This window comes from Hypanus sabinus, chromosome 23, assembly GCF_030144855.1.
Source record: "Hypanus sabinus isolate sHypSab1 chromosome 23, sHypSab1.hap1, whole genome shotgun sequence".
In the NCBI taxonomy this organism is placed as follows: domain Eukaryota; kingdom Metazoa; phylum Chordata; class Chondrichthyes; order Myliobatiformes; family Dasyatidae; genus Hypanus; species Hypanus sabinus.
The window spans coordinates 2981419-2997456 of NC_082728.1; the positions used below are offsets into that span (position 1 = coordinate 2981419).

At 43.7% G+C, this 16038-nt stretch overlaps 1 protein-coding gene across 1 annotated transcript in view; it reads left to right on the forward strand.

Moving 5' to 3' along the window:
* The window catches only part of mbtd1 (mbt domain containing 1), a 68996-nt gene that overhangs the window by 35783 nt on the left and 17175 nt on the right, over positions 1–16038 (forward strand). The window contains exons 9-14 of the mRNA XM_059948177.1: positions 25–259; positions 896–951; positions 2139–2243; positions 7907–8054; positions 10514–10596; positions 12408–12642. Of these exons, the coding sequence (XP_059804160.1) occupies positions 25–259; positions 896–951; positions 2139–2243; positions 7907–8054; positions 10514–10596; positions 12408–12642 (862 nt within the window). The remainder of the gene's footprint in view (positions 1–24; positions 260–895; positions 952–2138; positions 2244–7906; positions 8055–10513; positions 10597–12407; positions 12643–16038) is intronic.

Genomic DNA, 16038 nt, shown 5'->3' on the forward strand with positions numbered 1-16038 from the left:
CACTGATGTTCCAGTGTTTTACAGGTTGTTGAGAGCATGCAGTATCCTTTCAAAACTGCCATGCGTGTAGAAGTTGTGGATAAGACGCACCTCTGCCGAACACGGATAGCGGTCGTTGAAAGCATCGTGGGAGGTCGTTTGCGTCTGATTTATGAGGAGTGTGATGACGGGACTGATGATTTCTGGTGTCACATGCTAAGCCCCCTCATTCATCCGATTGGTTGGTCACGGAGTATTGGACACAGGTTCAAACGGTCAGGTAAGAGCAAAGTTCAAATCATTTTATGGAAACTATAGGATGGAATTTATTCTTTTGGGCTTGGTCAGCTCTGTGTGCACCTAAAGGCTTTGAAAGGTGGCGGCACCATGAGCTGAGGGCGTAGGTAGTTTCTTCATGGAAGATTGAATGGGTGAGGTTGTGACACTTGCCTTGGTTAGAAACAAATGTTGTTACTGGTATTTTTTTTGAACAAGTTTGGGTGTAAAATCTGCATGGCAGAGCCTGTCAGTGAGGCTGTTGCAGAAGGATTTTGTGTGTGTGTGTTCGTGTTCATTATCAGTGCACTGATATAGCAGAGGGTCTCTGATAATAGACCAGCACCAAAGGAAAAGAAGGTGATGGACATCAGGGCCAGGGTGAGGGAGGAGGTAAAGGGAGAGTGAGGTGGGAGAGGCTCTTATTGAAGCCTGTGTTATGCAAATATTGGCTGTGAACTTCCTATCTTTGGGAGAATTAATCTGAACCTTTGTTTTTATTTAACTTGGTGGCAAATTGGCTTTCATCCAAGTTGTACTTTGCATCTTGTTTAACATTTTATGATTGTCATCCCAGGTACAGCTTGGCTGCACACCATCTCAAGGTTTAATTACACTTCTAACTTCCTTTTTCTTTCAGATGGTTCAAAGAAGCAGGAAGGACACTGTGACGCTGCTGCACAATTGTTTGCAAAGGTAAGAAGTTCTGTGCTGGAAAGCTGCAGGTACTAATTACTACAGTGGGTTTCAGTTAATTGGGACCCGTCAGGATCAATACTTTTGGGCCCAATTAAGCGGATTCCCCAATTAGCCGAAGCTTCATGGAAATAGTTAAAAAGGTATTAAAAAAACCCCACTGTTTAAGTGAGTAACAAATTATGTATTAAATGAAATGCAGAACAAATTTGAAAGATACAATACTATAAAAAAGTATTAGTTCCTAATAGTTATCAATGGAAGGACTCATCCAGTGTATGCTGTTGTGTTCTACAAAATCAGGGTAGACACCTAGTGCAAATAATGGACTTCCTTCATACAATGCTTTTGATGATTGCATCTTCTAAATCTCTATTTTCATTGTAACATTTAAGATGATCATAGATACCTTCAAAATTCTTAACAATTCCTAACTTGTTGAAGTAGTGAAATTGTTTCATTTCCACTCCCTGCCATTTCTGGCAGCTCCAAGCATAAATGCTTGAAACCACAGTGAACAAAACTGCTTTGAATTCTCTTACAGCTATCAGTGACAAAATGACTGCTTTTTGAACACCAGCACAGTAAACTGATAAAACTGTTCACTCTAAGCATGAGCACTCTAACAGCCACACACGTGCTTGTGACTGACGCAGTTAGAAAATGTTCAGCAGCAGTCTCCTAATCCAGTTAAGTAGCACAGTGTCCCAAACGAACGAAGGGAATCCTGGTTATTTTATCGATTGGTTTTTGCTCTTTAAGAGTTGTCCCAAATAAGTGGCTGCCCCAGTTAACCGATGGCTCAATTAACTGGAATTCACCGTGTTTAGATTCAAGGCTGAGCAATATCAGGATTCCATTAGCTTAATTGATGGTGTTCATATTTTGAAGCTATATGTGTTTTTAAAAGTAAAACTCTGCTGAATGAAGTGTATATTACTTCACAGCAGGTTGCAATTTGACTGTGTAATGCTTAAAAACAATGAGTGAGTTGTGATAGATGAGATACTTGGTACAATGATAATGCTTTAATAGACTTGTTCAACGTGAATAGTGAGCTTTAAAACAAACAAAACACCTCTGCTTTTTTTTAAAAAGAATAGAGCACTACAACAGAGAAGCAAGCTCTTCAGCCTATCTAGTCTGTGCTGAACAGTTGTGATTGTTTTGTGTCTCCCAATCTTTAGGTAAAGGATGTGGACCAAAGTGGCGAGTGGTTCCAGGAAGGGATGAAGCTGGAAGCAATCGACCCTCTGAATCTCTCTGCTATCTGTGTGGCAACAGTCAGAAAGGTGAGCTCTCATAAAAATGTCTGCTGTTTCTTTGTTTCCATAAAGATATAGGAGCAGAATTAGGCCAACGAATCTGCTCTGCTATTTCATCACGGCTGATCCATTTTTCCTCTCAGCCCCAGTATCCTACCTTCCCCCACCCATATCCCTCATGCCCTGACCAATCAAGAATACGAGACAGTAAGATGTAGGAACAGAATTAGGCCATTTGGCCCATTGAGTCTACTCTGCCATCAGATTCTGTGATTGGGGAAGCAAGAGACTGCAGATATTTGAATCTGAAGTTGAAAAGTAAACTGCAGTTAACATTGACAAATGACATTGACAAAAAAAGTAAACATTGACAAATAGCATCTTTGGAGGCAAAAGGGATGTGCCAGTGTTCCGTGAGATGCAGCATCACAATTGGATGAAGAGCAGTTGGGGGGGAGGGGGAAGGAGGGTTGAGACATGTAAATTGTGGGACGTTGCAGACAGAGCAGATGCTTTGCTGAATGCTCCCGTAGTCTACACTTGGTCACATTGTGACCACTGAATGTTATAGACCAGATTGCAGATTTTGTCTCACCTCAAAGAGCTGCTTGGGTCCCTGGATGGTGATGAGAAGAGGAGGTGAAGGGAAAGTATTGCACCCCCTGCGTTTGCAGGGGAATGTGCTAGTGAACAGTGAGGGGTGGGTGTACCAGGGAGTTGTGAAGAGAGTGGTCTGTACAGTAAACGGGGGTGGCTGGGTGTTGTGGGAAAGTTATGACTGATGGTGCGATCCCTTCGGAGCTAGTGGCAATGGTGGAGGGCGATATGCTGGATGCAGAGGCTGGTAGAGTTAAAAGTTAGGGACAAGAGAATTCTTATCACTGTTCTAACTCGAGAGTGGCTGTGTTAGAGAAAACGTGCATGAAATGGAGGAGATATACTCAACATTCAACAGTAAAACTACCAGTTTTTAAATTCCTTCTGTGCCTTTATGGTGGCAATCTAATCTAATCTAAGAATTAAACAGTATGATTCTACATCACCTTGAGTACTGAGATTTGTTACTTCCTGCTTTTGCATGTAGGCTTGTTGTTTAGGTGCAACAAATAGTTAAAGGTATAATAGTTGAAGGTATATCTGACTTAAGAATCCATCCATTAATGAAGGGTGGAGTCCGAGTGTTATACTGGTTTAACCGGTTACACTGGCTGTGAGAAGTTAAAGTGTATTTTCAAAACTCGACAAACCCAAATAAAGAACTTTTGTATTGCGTTTGTGTAAACCTAACAAAGTTAAGATATTTGAAATGGTGTGTGCCCATGATGTGAAGTCTGTGCATATGTGTAAGCTCATGTGGTTACTCGTTTAAACTTGACGAGGTCAGGTATAACTGAACCCACCCCATCCTGCTGTTATGCTGACCATTTAGCCTAGATCCAAGATCAATTTAACTCTTTCAATAACCCCATAAAGCACTGGGACATCACTAATGGAAGCAAAGCAATTAGCTTCACCCATCCTCCTTTTCCTGAAGCACACTTCATGTTACAGGGGTCTACTACTGCCCATCAAACTCATTAAACACAGGTAATGGCTTCCGTCTTAATTGGGTCCCCAAGGAAGGATTATGATAGAAGCTCCCAACTTTATGTCAGCTGCAGAACTTAACAATCCTGATAATATCTGCATTGTTTGGACCATCTGTTGGATCAGCTAACACAAGGAGAATTGCTAAACACTTACTCAGAACAATACAGCACAGTACAGGCCCTTCGGTCCACAATCTTGTGCTGACTTTTTAACCTTGCTTCAAGATCAATCTAACCCTTCCCTCACCCATACCCCTCAATTTTTCTGTTAACCATGTGTCTATCTAAGAGTCTCTTAAACCTCCTGAATATGTCTGCCTTACCACTGCCCCTGGCAGCTTGCTCCACTCACCCACCACTCTCAGTGTAAAACAAAAATACGGCTGACATGCCCCCTATACTTCCCTTAAATCACCTGAAAAGTTTTCTCTCCCGATATTACCCATTTCCACGAGGAAAGTCTCTGGCTGAACACACACACTATGCCTCTTATCATATTGTACTCCACTAACACTGGATGTTAAAGAACTGCTATGAATTTCTGTTGAATGTTATGTAAGTGAAACGTGTTGATCTGTTTTTATAAAATAATTTATTTTTGTCAATCTTTTTTTCATTTTATTGGAAGTGAAGAGACTTTTGCTACCCTAGTTCCAGTTGAATTTCTCAGTAGAATGGGAATCAGAATCGTTACTAATGATATGAAAGTCGTTTTATGGGAGTAGTACAGTGCAAGGCATAAAATATAGTATAAAATACAATGAAAGAAATATACAGTGTTTCTAAGTACATGTGTGTGTATATATTACACACGCACACACACACACACACACACACACACATATATAAAGTTATATATATAAAGTTTAGTGCAAAACTAGTGGTGTGTGAAAGGGCAATCTAGAGTAAATGGAGAGTCTGATAGTAGGATGGTGTGATCGGTGGAGTGCAATTTTTTTTTGGGACAACCACAACAAATCTGACTTGTGGGTTCCTGTGCTCTTCCATTTCTCAGTAAGGAACTGCCCTTGCGTAGCGAGGGCCCTGATGAAGTTATGGGGAGAAGGCAGGAGAAGGGGTTTGAGATCAACCGTGGTGGAGCAGACTCAATGGGCTGAATAGCCAAATTCTGCTCCTTTGTCTTACGGCCTTATGCTGATTGTATTCAGGAGTGTTGATCTTTTCAAGGTTCAAAGTATATTTATTTTGTATACTATATACAATCTTGAGATTTGTCTTCTTGTAGGCAGCCACAAAAGGAAGAACCACAATAAAACCCAGTTAAAAACAAACTCTCACAACAAACTGTCAAACACCCATTGTGTGAAAAAAGAACAAATTGCACACACAATTAAAAGAAAGACAAGTAAACAAATAACATTCAGAACGTGAACTGCAAAGTCCCTGAAAGCAAGTCCGGAGCCATGAGCCAGTTCAGTGCTGAGGTGCCTTGATCAAAGCGCACAAGTATAAAAAAAGTTGGTGTTATTGAAAACACATAGAGCATGAACTGCAGACCTTTTGTGCTTGGTGCATTTGTTACTGGCAGCAGTGGGTTGCTGTGGTATTGACAATATCATGTTGTAAACCCTTCACCGTGTAACTCCACCAGGAAGAGAAAGAAGAAGTCGAGGGAATGCACTCCAGTCCTCATCGAGGGGTCTGCAGTAGAAAGGGTGATACGATGAAGTGTCTATATTTCAGTCAGAGTTTGAGGAGGCTTGTTATATCACCAAAACTTGCAAATTTCTATAATGTACATACTGCGGAGAGCATTCTAACTGGTTGCGCCCCCTGTCTGGTATGGAGGGGTACTGCAGAGGGTTGTATACTCTACCAGCTCCATCATGGGCATGAGTCTCCCCAGCAACCAGGAAATCTTCAAAAGGTGATGCCTCAGAATAGTGGCATCCTTCATTAAGGACCCCCATCACCCAGGACATGCCCTCTTATTGCTACCGTCAGGGAGGAGGTACAGGAGCCTGAAGACATGGTCAATGATACAGGACCCCCATCACCCAGGACATGCCCTCTCATTGCCACCATAAGGGAGGAGGTACAGGAGCCTGCAGACATCATCAATGATACAGGACCCCCATCACCCAGGACATGCCCTCTTCTCATTGCCACCATCAGGGAGGAGGTACAGGAGCCTGCAGACATCGTCAATGATACAGGACCCCCATCACCCAGGACATGCCCTCTTCTCATTGCCACCATCAGGGAGGAGGTACAGGAGCCTGCAGACATCGTCAATGATACAGGACCCCCATCACCCAGGACATGCCCTCTTCTCATTGCCACCATCAGGGAGGAGGTACAGGAGCCTGCAGACATCGTCAATGATACAGGACCCCCATCACCCAGGACATGCCCTCTTCTCATTGCTACCGTCAGGGAGGAGGTACAGGAGCCTGCAGACATCGTCAATGATACAGGACCCCCACCACCCAGGACATGCCCTCTTCTCATTGCTACCATCAGGGAGGAGGTACAGGAGCCTGCAGACATCGTCAATGATACAGGACCCCCATCACCCAGGACATGCCCTCTTCTCATTGCTACCGTCAGGGGGGAGGTTCTGGAGCCTGCAGACATAGTCAATGATACAGGACCCCCATCACCCAGGACATGCCCTCTTCTCATTGCTACCGTCAGGGGGGAGAATTCTGGAGCCTGCAGACATCGTCAATGATACAGGACCCCCCACCACCCAGGACATGCCCTCTTCTCATTGCTACCGTCAGGGGGGAGGTTCAGGAGCCTGCAGACATTGTCAATGATACAGGACCCCCATCACCCAGGACATGCCCTCTTCTCATTGCTACCGTCAGGGGGGAGGTTCAGGAGCCTGCAGACATTGTCAATGATACAGGACCCCCATCACCCAGGACATGCCCTCTTCTCATTGCTACCATTAGTGGGGAGGTTCAGGAGCCTGAAGGCACACATTTAGTGATTCAGAAACAGCTTACTACTTGAAAAAGTGGTGCTTTGCACTACCTTCTTTAATTTTATATCTGTATTTCTTATTGTAGTTTATAGTTTTTTTAAAATTATTTTTTAATCCTGCCTCAAAACAACAGGTTTCACCACATATAACAGTGATATCATACCTGATTCTGATTATGGTTGAGGCTCTATTAAACTAATGCCTTACTGAATCAGAATCAAGTTTATTATCACTGATGTGTCATGGAATTTGTTGTTTTGTTGCAGTGGTACAGTGCAATACATAAAATTACTATAATTACCATTAACAAATACACATGTTTATAAAGTAAATTGTGTAAAAAAAAAAAAAAAAAAAAAAAAAAAAAAAAAAAAAAAAGAGAGCACCGAGTGAGATAGTGTTCATGGGTTTATTGTCCATTCAGAAATCTGATGGCAGAGGGGAAGAAACTGTTCCTGAAACGTTGAGTGTGTCTCAGGCTCGTGCATGTCTTCCCTGATGGTAGAAATGGGACAAGGGATTGTCCTGGGTGGTGAGCATTTTTAATGATGGATGCAGTCTTCATGCAGTTGATGGGTATTGGGAAGTCTAATGCTCATGATGGAGTTGGCTGAGTTTGTAACCCTCTGCAGCCTTTCCAATCCTGGGCAGTGGTCTCTCCATATCAGACAGAATGCTCTCCACAGTACATCTATAGAAACTTGCTAGTCTTTGGTGACATACTGTACCAAATGTTCTCTGACTCTTAATGAAATATAGCTGCTGATGTGCCTTCTTCATAATCACATCAGTATATTGGGCCAAAGCTGATCTTTGGAAATGTTGACACCCAGAGATTTGAAACTGCTGATCCTTTCCACTGCAGACCCCTTGATAAGGACTAGTGTGTATCCCCCAACTTCCCCTTCGTGAAATCCAGAATCAATTCCTTTGTCTTATTGATGCTGAGTGCAAGGTTGTTGCATCGTCGTTGTAAATTTTAAAAGCTAACAGGTTATGTAACAGTTTGACTCTCCTCTTGTGAAGTAGGGCTGCTTTGTTGTCCTCAATATTCCTGCTTTGTACTGTGGACTGATCGTCACTGTTAAATTAGAGTTTTCTGCTTGTGCTTTTCACCCAATCTGGTGAATTTCTCTTTCTCTTGTCAGGTATTGGCAGAGGGCTACTTGATGATTGGTATCGATGGCTCGGAGGCAGCAGATGGTTCAGACTGGTTTTGCTATCACTCCACGTCACCATCCATCTTCCCCGTAGGATTCTGTGAAATTAATAAGATTGAACTGACACCCCCTCGAGGTAACGTCTTTCTCTCGAGGCAATGCTGTACAGTTTGAAAATAGAGGCATTATTGATAAAGTATGAATGTTCCTAATTGTCCATGGGGTCTGCTTTCATATTTCTGTTGGAAAGATACTATTTCCTTGGCTAATAATATAATTTCCCTGGTGTCGGAGATGGCTCTCAAATTCTCCCAAAGCACCAATTCTCATCAAGTTCTGTAACCCAGATAGACATAGAATGTAGAAGTCCAGCACAATACAGGTCCTTGGTCCACAGTAGTGTGCTGATCTGCTCTTCCCTCTCACAAAACCCTCTACTTTGCTGTCATCCATCTGCCTATCTTAAGAGTCTCTTAAATGTTCCTAATATGTCTGCCTATACCACCACCCCTGGCAGCGGTTTCCACACACCCACCACTCTCTGGGTTTAAAAAAAAACTTACCTCCTATATTCTCCTATTCTTTCCTCCAATCATCTTAAAATTATGCCCCACTCATATTAATCAAAGACTCTGGCTTATCCATCCTCTCTTTGCCTCTTATCATCTTGTATACCTGTATCGAGGCACCGCTAATTCTCCTGTGGTCCGAAGAGGGAAGCCCTAGCTCGCTCAACGTATCCTCATAATACACCCTCTCTAATCCAGGCAGTATCCTGGTAAATCTCTTCTGCACCCTCTCTAATCCAGGCAGCATCCTGGTGAATCTCCTCTGCACCCTCTCTAATCCAGACAGCATCCTGGTAAATCTCTTCTGCACCCTCTCTAATCCAGGCAGCATCCTGGTGAATCTCTTCTGCACCCTGTCTAATCCAGGCAGCATCCTGGTAAATCTCTTCTGCACCCTCTCTAATCCAGGCAGCATACTGGTAAATATCTTCTGCACCCTCTCTAATCCAGGCAGCATCCTGGTAAATATCTTCTGCACCCTCTCTAATCCAGGCAGCATCCTGGTGAATCTCCTCTGCACCCTGTCTAATCCAGGCAGCATCCTGGTGAATCTCCTCTGCACCCTCTCTAATCCGGACAGCATCCTGGTGAATCTCCTCTGCACCCGCTCTAATCCAGACAGCATCCTGGTGAATCTCCTCTGCACCCGCTCTAATCCAGACAGCATCCTGGTGAATCTCCTCTGCAGCCTCTCTAATCCAGGCAGCATCCTGGTGAATCTCCTCTGCACCCTCTGTAATCCAGACAGCATCCCGGTGAATCTCCTCTGCACCCTCTCTGCTCCTGGCAGCATCCTGATGACTTGGCCTCCATAGCTATCTGTGACAATGAATTTCAAGATTCAAAACCCACTGGCCTAAGAAATTCCTCTTCATCTCTGTTCTAAATGGACATCCTCCTATTCTGAGGCTGGGCCCTCTGGTGCTAGACTCCCCCACCATAGGGAAATGTCCACTCTCTGTAAGACTTTCACTATTCATCAGAAGCAGGTTTCATATCACCGCCATATGTTGTGAAATATGTTGGTCTGCGACGGCAGTGTATTGCATTACTTAATAATAAAAACTGAATTACAGTAAGAAATATATTTGGAAATCTGGTGGCAGAGGGAAAGAAACTGTTCCTAAAGTGTTGAGTGTGTGCCTTCAGGCTCCTGTACCTTCTCCCTGATGGTAGCAATGAGAAGAGGGCATGTCCTGGGTGATGGGGGTCCTGTATCATTGACAATGTCTGCAGGCTCCTGTATCCCCTCCCTGATGGTAGCAATGAGAAGAGGGCATGGCCTGGATGAAGGGGGTCTTTGATGGCGGGTGCCATCTCTTTGAGGCCTCGTTCCATGAAGATGAGCTGGATGCCGTGACGGAGCTGACTGAGTTCACAATTTTCAATTTTATTCAGGATTCCTCCCCTTCCCACCATACCAGATGGTGATGCAGCCAGTTAGAATGTTCTCTGCAGTACATCTGTAGGAGTTTGAGTTTTTGGTGACAAAGCAAATCTCCTCAAACTCCTAATGAATTATAGCCATGGTTGTGCCTTCTTCGAGGATCTATCCTGGGCCCAGCTTATCGATGCAGGTACAGGGATGTTGACACCCAAGAACTTGAAATTGCTTACTCTTATCAGTTCTGACCCCTCAATGTGGACTGTTGATAATGTATGCCTGTGTCTTACACTTTTTGAAGTTCACAATCAATTTTTGCTGACCCTTGAGTGCAAGGTTGCAATAGGTTTCACTGAGATCCCTCCCCAACCCCCATCTATGTAAATTCTAGTGAATGTGGGCCCAGAGCAATCAAACACTCCTCGTACATTAACCCTTTCATTCCCATGAAGCTCCTCTCCATCGTCTCCAATGCCAGCACATCCTTTCTTGGTTAAGGGGCCCAAAACTGCTCATGATCATCTGTGCTGCTGGTTTTATTCTGTTGAGCAGCCAAATATTTAGACAGTAGTTTGCTGATGTCAGGCCAATAAGATTGAGTAATTTGCTGGCTCTCTTATGGTGATGGTAACTCCTTTGCAGGCTGCACCAAATTACCTTTTAAGTGGTTCGACTACCTGCGGGAAACGGGATCTGTTGCAGCACCAGTCAAACTGTTCAACAAGGTGAGAGCACAAGTTATCAAATATCTAAACTGCTTTCTTTATCATCTTTATTAAACTTTTAAGTAGTATGCTTATCCCATAAAATCTGTAATTCTATGTTAGGATTCTGATTTTTATGTACACAGTATTATTTTCTCATTGTGACCTGAGTTAAAGGCTGCTGAGTTTGCAGCTGGTAACTTTGAATGCTTCAGATGTTTAAAACAAAATTTATTATCAAAGTACATATACTGTACAACCCTGAGATTCATTTTCTTCCAGGCATTAAGGAAAATACAATAGAATTTCTGAATTTACACGTAAGACTGACAAAATGTGCAAATAAAATAGAATACTGCGGATATGTATCGTGAAGGTGTTGAATGAGGCTGTTCTGTAACGTGAGGTGCTTCCTCGTGAAGTAAATGTGGTTCCTGTGTTCTGCTGACATAGTGAGATCCACCACCCGTTCTCAGTATGATTTATTTTCTAATTGCACTTTGGTTCTTTATCAATCTTTAGGCATAATTTTCATAAATTCCACTGTTTATTTTCCTCTGAACGTCCACAAGAAAATGAATCTTAGGATTGGTATATGATAACTAACATACACCAAAATAACTTAAGTTACAAGAGAAAATCTGCAGATGCTGGAAATCTGAGCAACACAAACAAAATGCTTGAGTTCCTCCAGCATTTTTTGTCTAATTTACTTAGGCTTTGAGTCCACCTCAATATTAATCGGAGTTAATAAACACATTTTACATGTTTCCACCATTGCTGCCCTCATCCGCTTCTCCCCCATGTCCTGTACATCCACGCTCACCCCATCTTCCAGTGATAGAGTCCCTCTTGTCCTCAACGACCACCCATGAGCTTCCATTCTCCACAACCTATTATACCTCCAAAGGGTCCTCACCACCAAACACACTTTTACCTCCCACCCCCCTACCCATAACTCTCCATTTCTGCAGGGATTGCTTCTTCTGTAATTCCCTATCCTTTTGTCCCTCCCCACTAATCTTCCTTCCAGCACACGTTCCTACAAATGGACAAAGTGCTATGCCTGCTCATTCACCTCGTCCCTCACCTCCATTCGAGGCCCCAAACAGTCCTTCCAGGTGAGGCAACACTTCACCTGTGAATCTGTTGGAGTCATCTGTATATCCAGTGTTCTCAATATGGTCTCTTCTACATTGGGGAAACCTGTAATAAACTCAAGTCTGCTTCCTGCTTTGAGCACCTCTGCTCCGTCCGCCAAAAGCGGAACTTCCAGGTGGCCAAACATTTTAATTTCAAGTAACACTGGAGGAACTCAGCAGGCCAGGCAGCATCTATGAAAAAGAATCCAGTCAATGTTTCAGGCCAAGATCCTTCAGTGTGATTTTGAATTCCGTTTCTCATTCCTGTTCTGACATGTTGGCCTGTGGCTACCCTCACGGTGGAGGAGCAACACCTTGTATTCCAACTGGGTAGCCTCCAAACTGATGCCTTGAAAAAAAAATCCTCCTCATTCCCTCTTCATTTATTCCCCACTCTGGCTCCTTACTCTTCTCAGCTGCCTACCACCTCCCCGTAGGTCCCCTCCTCCTTCCCTTTCTCCTGTGGTCCACTCTCATCTATCAGACTCCTTCCTCTCACCCCACTTTTTTATTCTGACCTCTTCCCCCTTTCTTTCCGGTCCTTGAAGTATGGTCTCGGCCTGAAACATCGACTGATTGTTCATTTCCACAGATGCTGCCTGACCTGCTGAGTTCCTCCAGTGTTTAGTGTTGTTACATTTTAAATGGGGTTTTCCAGCCGGGCAACACTAACTCTGTTTTCTGGCACAGGAAGTTCCAAACCACGGCTTCCGCGTGGGGATGAAGCTGGAGGCAGTGGATTTGATGGAGCCACGCCTGGTGTGTGTAGCCACCGTCACCCGCATTGTGCACCGGCTCCTCAGGATTCACTTTGATGGCTGGGAGGATGAATATGACCAGTGGGTGGACTGTGAATCTCCAGACCTCTACCCGGTGGGCTGGTGTGAGCTGACAGGCTACCAGCTTCAGCCTCCAGCCTCACAGTGTGAGTGATCTCCTCTCCTCCAAAGTCACTATGAAATCCCTTCACAGATCCAGAATCAGGTTTATTACCCCTGATGTGTCTTGTGAAATGTGTTGTTTTGTGACGGCAGTACAGAAAATTCACTATAAATTACAATGTGTGGGTATAAAAATTAAATACACTGGTGCAAAAATATTGAGGTAATGTTTATGGGTTCATTATTCTTTCAGAAATCTCTTGCCGGGGGAGGAAGCGTTGAGGTAATTGTGTGTTAAAAGCTGTCCCTGAACTGTTGAATATGTATCTTCAGACTCCTGTACCACCTCCTTGATGGTAACAATGAGAAGAGGGCATGCCCCAGGGGATGGGGGTCCTTATTGTATGTGTGTCTCCCCCTCTCCCCCCTCCTTCTGTACCTCCTCCCTCATGGTAGCAATGAAATTGGCAACCATCTGAAATTGAACACCACAGTTCAGTCTTTCAGCGTATACTACACCCTGCACTGAGCTTGGGCTCCCACGGCCTGTCTGTCGCCGTGCTTATATATTAAAATATATCATGCTAAAGAGGAATAGTGAGGTATTGTTTATAAACTGTTCAGAAATATGGCAGAGGGAGAAGCTGTTCCGAAAACACGGGCTCGCCCCTCCTGTTAGTGCTGCCCTCCAGTGTTTCATCAGTGTAATGACAAGCTAGATTGCATGTGTGCGTGCATGCAGTCGTCTGCGGACTGCTTCGAACTGCTTGTTCTTGCCGATAACATCCATGCACCATCAGTTTATAAGACACGTCACTCAGGGATTTAAGCTGTATATATTTTGTGTGACTATGTTTACTTGCTATCGTATATGTGCCTTATGTTGTGTGTGACTGTTGGTACAGTGTTTTTCACTTTGGCCACGGAGGAACGCTGTTTCCTTTGGCTGTACTCATGGGTATTGGTATCTGGCTGAATAACAATTAAACTTGAACTTAAAGACAATGTACTTTGAACTTTGGCCAATATACTTGTTGGTGGGACAACTTACACCCATGTGGAGCTGGCTGATTGTACAATCCTCTATGACTCTGCATTGGAGCCTAAACTCCAGGCGCTGTTATGACCAGCCAGAATGCTTTCCATGGTGCATCTGTAGAAATAGCAAGTCTTTGGTGACAAACCAGATCTCGTCATGACTGCATCTCTCTTGCTTCTACCGGAGGAGGGTGTTTGTGAGAGGGTCTCTCACTTGCTGCTCCCAAGGGAAGGCCCTGTGTTTGAATGGTCGGTCTCTCTCTCATTGGAAGATGTAACTGTGATTCTGGGTCTGTGATTTATGGATTGAACCATAGTTCACTTGGACTTCAGCTTTGTGTTTCTGTTGTGTTTTCACTTGTTCTTTTCTCGTTGCTATTTGCCTGATTTGTATTCTGCGCGTGGAGACGTTTGATGTTCTTGTTGCTATTGCTGTGATTTTTTTTTTTGCACATGGGTATGTTGATATTTTTTCTTTGAACAGCCTCCATGGTTTTCTTTGTTTTGTGGCTGTCTGGAGATGAATCTAAGAGTTGTGTGCTGCGTACATGCTTTGATAATAGGTGTACTTTCAACCATGAATCAATGACTATCCTTAGTAAGTCCAAGCCTATCCCAATACATACAGCTGGTCCCTTAAGATACTTCCCAATGTTCCCCACAAGTGATGTCAGACTCACTGGCCTATAATTTCCTGGTTTATGTTCCGAGGCATTTTTTAAACGGCGGAATAACAGTGGCTATCCTCCAATTCTCTGGGATCTCTCTTGTCACTAAGGATGCTTTAATATCTGTGCAAGGGCCCTGGCAGCTTCTGCACTTGCCTCCCATAGGGTCCGAGGGAACACCTTGTCACGCCCTGGGAATTGATCCACCCTGATTTGTCTCAGGGTAACAAACACCTTCTCCCCTTTAATCCCTACGGGGTCCATGAAGATGATGTTGCTCTGTCTCACTTTCTATAGACTCTGTGTCATGTAAGATCTCCCCTATCTGTTTTGGTCCACACGTGCATTACCATTCTGGTCTTCCAAAGGACCAATTTTGTCCCTTACAATCATTTTGCTCATAACATATTTGCAGAATCCCTTGGGATTCTCCTTCACCTCATCTGCTACTTTTAGCCTTCTTTATTTCTTAATCTCTTGCATTTCTTCTACCCCGTAAGCACACATTTATTCCTACCTGCTTATTCCTGCTACGTGCATCCTTTTTCCTCTTAACCATTGCCTCAGTATCTCCTGAAAGCCAAGGTTCCCTACAGTTCTTATCTTAACCTTTTGTTCTAGCAGGCACATACAAGCTTTGTACTCTCAAAATTTCATTTTTGAAGACCTCTCACTTACCAAGTCTATTTTTGCCAAAAACAGCCTGTCCCAGTCCATACTTGCCAGATCATTGCTGATACCGTCAAAATTGGCCTTTTTCCCCATCTGGAATCTCAACCCATGTACCAGACCTATCTTTTTGCATTTACTTTGCATTCAGTGACCACAATGCCATTAGTTCCAAAGTGTTTCCCTATATAAGCTTCTGTCACCTTCCCTGTCTCATCCCCTAGTCAGAGATCGAGTATTGCACACTCTTACTGGAACTTTTACTTCGTGGTGAAGGAAGCTTTCCTGAACACATTTGACAAACTCTGTCCCATCTTGTCCTTTTAGTTTGGGATTCCCAGTCAATATGTGGAAAGTTAAAATCACCTACTGTAACAACCTTGTGCTTCTCGCAATGGTCTGCAATCTCTTTACAGATTTGTTCCTCTAAATCCCTGACAGTTGGGTGGTCTGTAGTACAGCCCCATTAATGTGGTCATACCTTTCTTGTTTCTCATTTGCACCCATATTGCCTGACTCGTTGAGTTCTCCAGTCTGTCCTGGTGGCATAGTGCTGTGATATTTTCCCTAACTCGTAATACCAGGGAAATCCTTTACTCCCTCCCACTCTGTCACGTCTAAAACAATGTGTTCTGACTTCGTTCCCCTTTCTGAAGGCTGCAATCAATTCCTCAGACTTGCAAGGTTGTTCTGACTCCACCCAACCAGCCGACCTATCTCACCCCTGTATGCCTCCTCATTGCCATTTGAGATTCTGCCCACAAGGGTGTTGTTGGTAAATTTATATGTGGTGTTTGAGCTGTGCACAGTCATGAATGTAGAGAGAATAATCCCAGTGAAATGAACTTGAACTGGGATTGGCTATTAGGGATGTGGAATGTGTTCTAAGTGAAAGAACTTCAGTTGTAATTCAGCTCAGCATTTTCAAATCATATCCGATTTGAAGATTTTAGTCCATTCAACTTCTCTCTCAGGCAGCATACATTTGAATTCTCCCCTTCAGAGGCGATGCGGACAGAATGAATGTCACAGATGTGTTTTACAGATGTCTTTACTGGAGCGAAA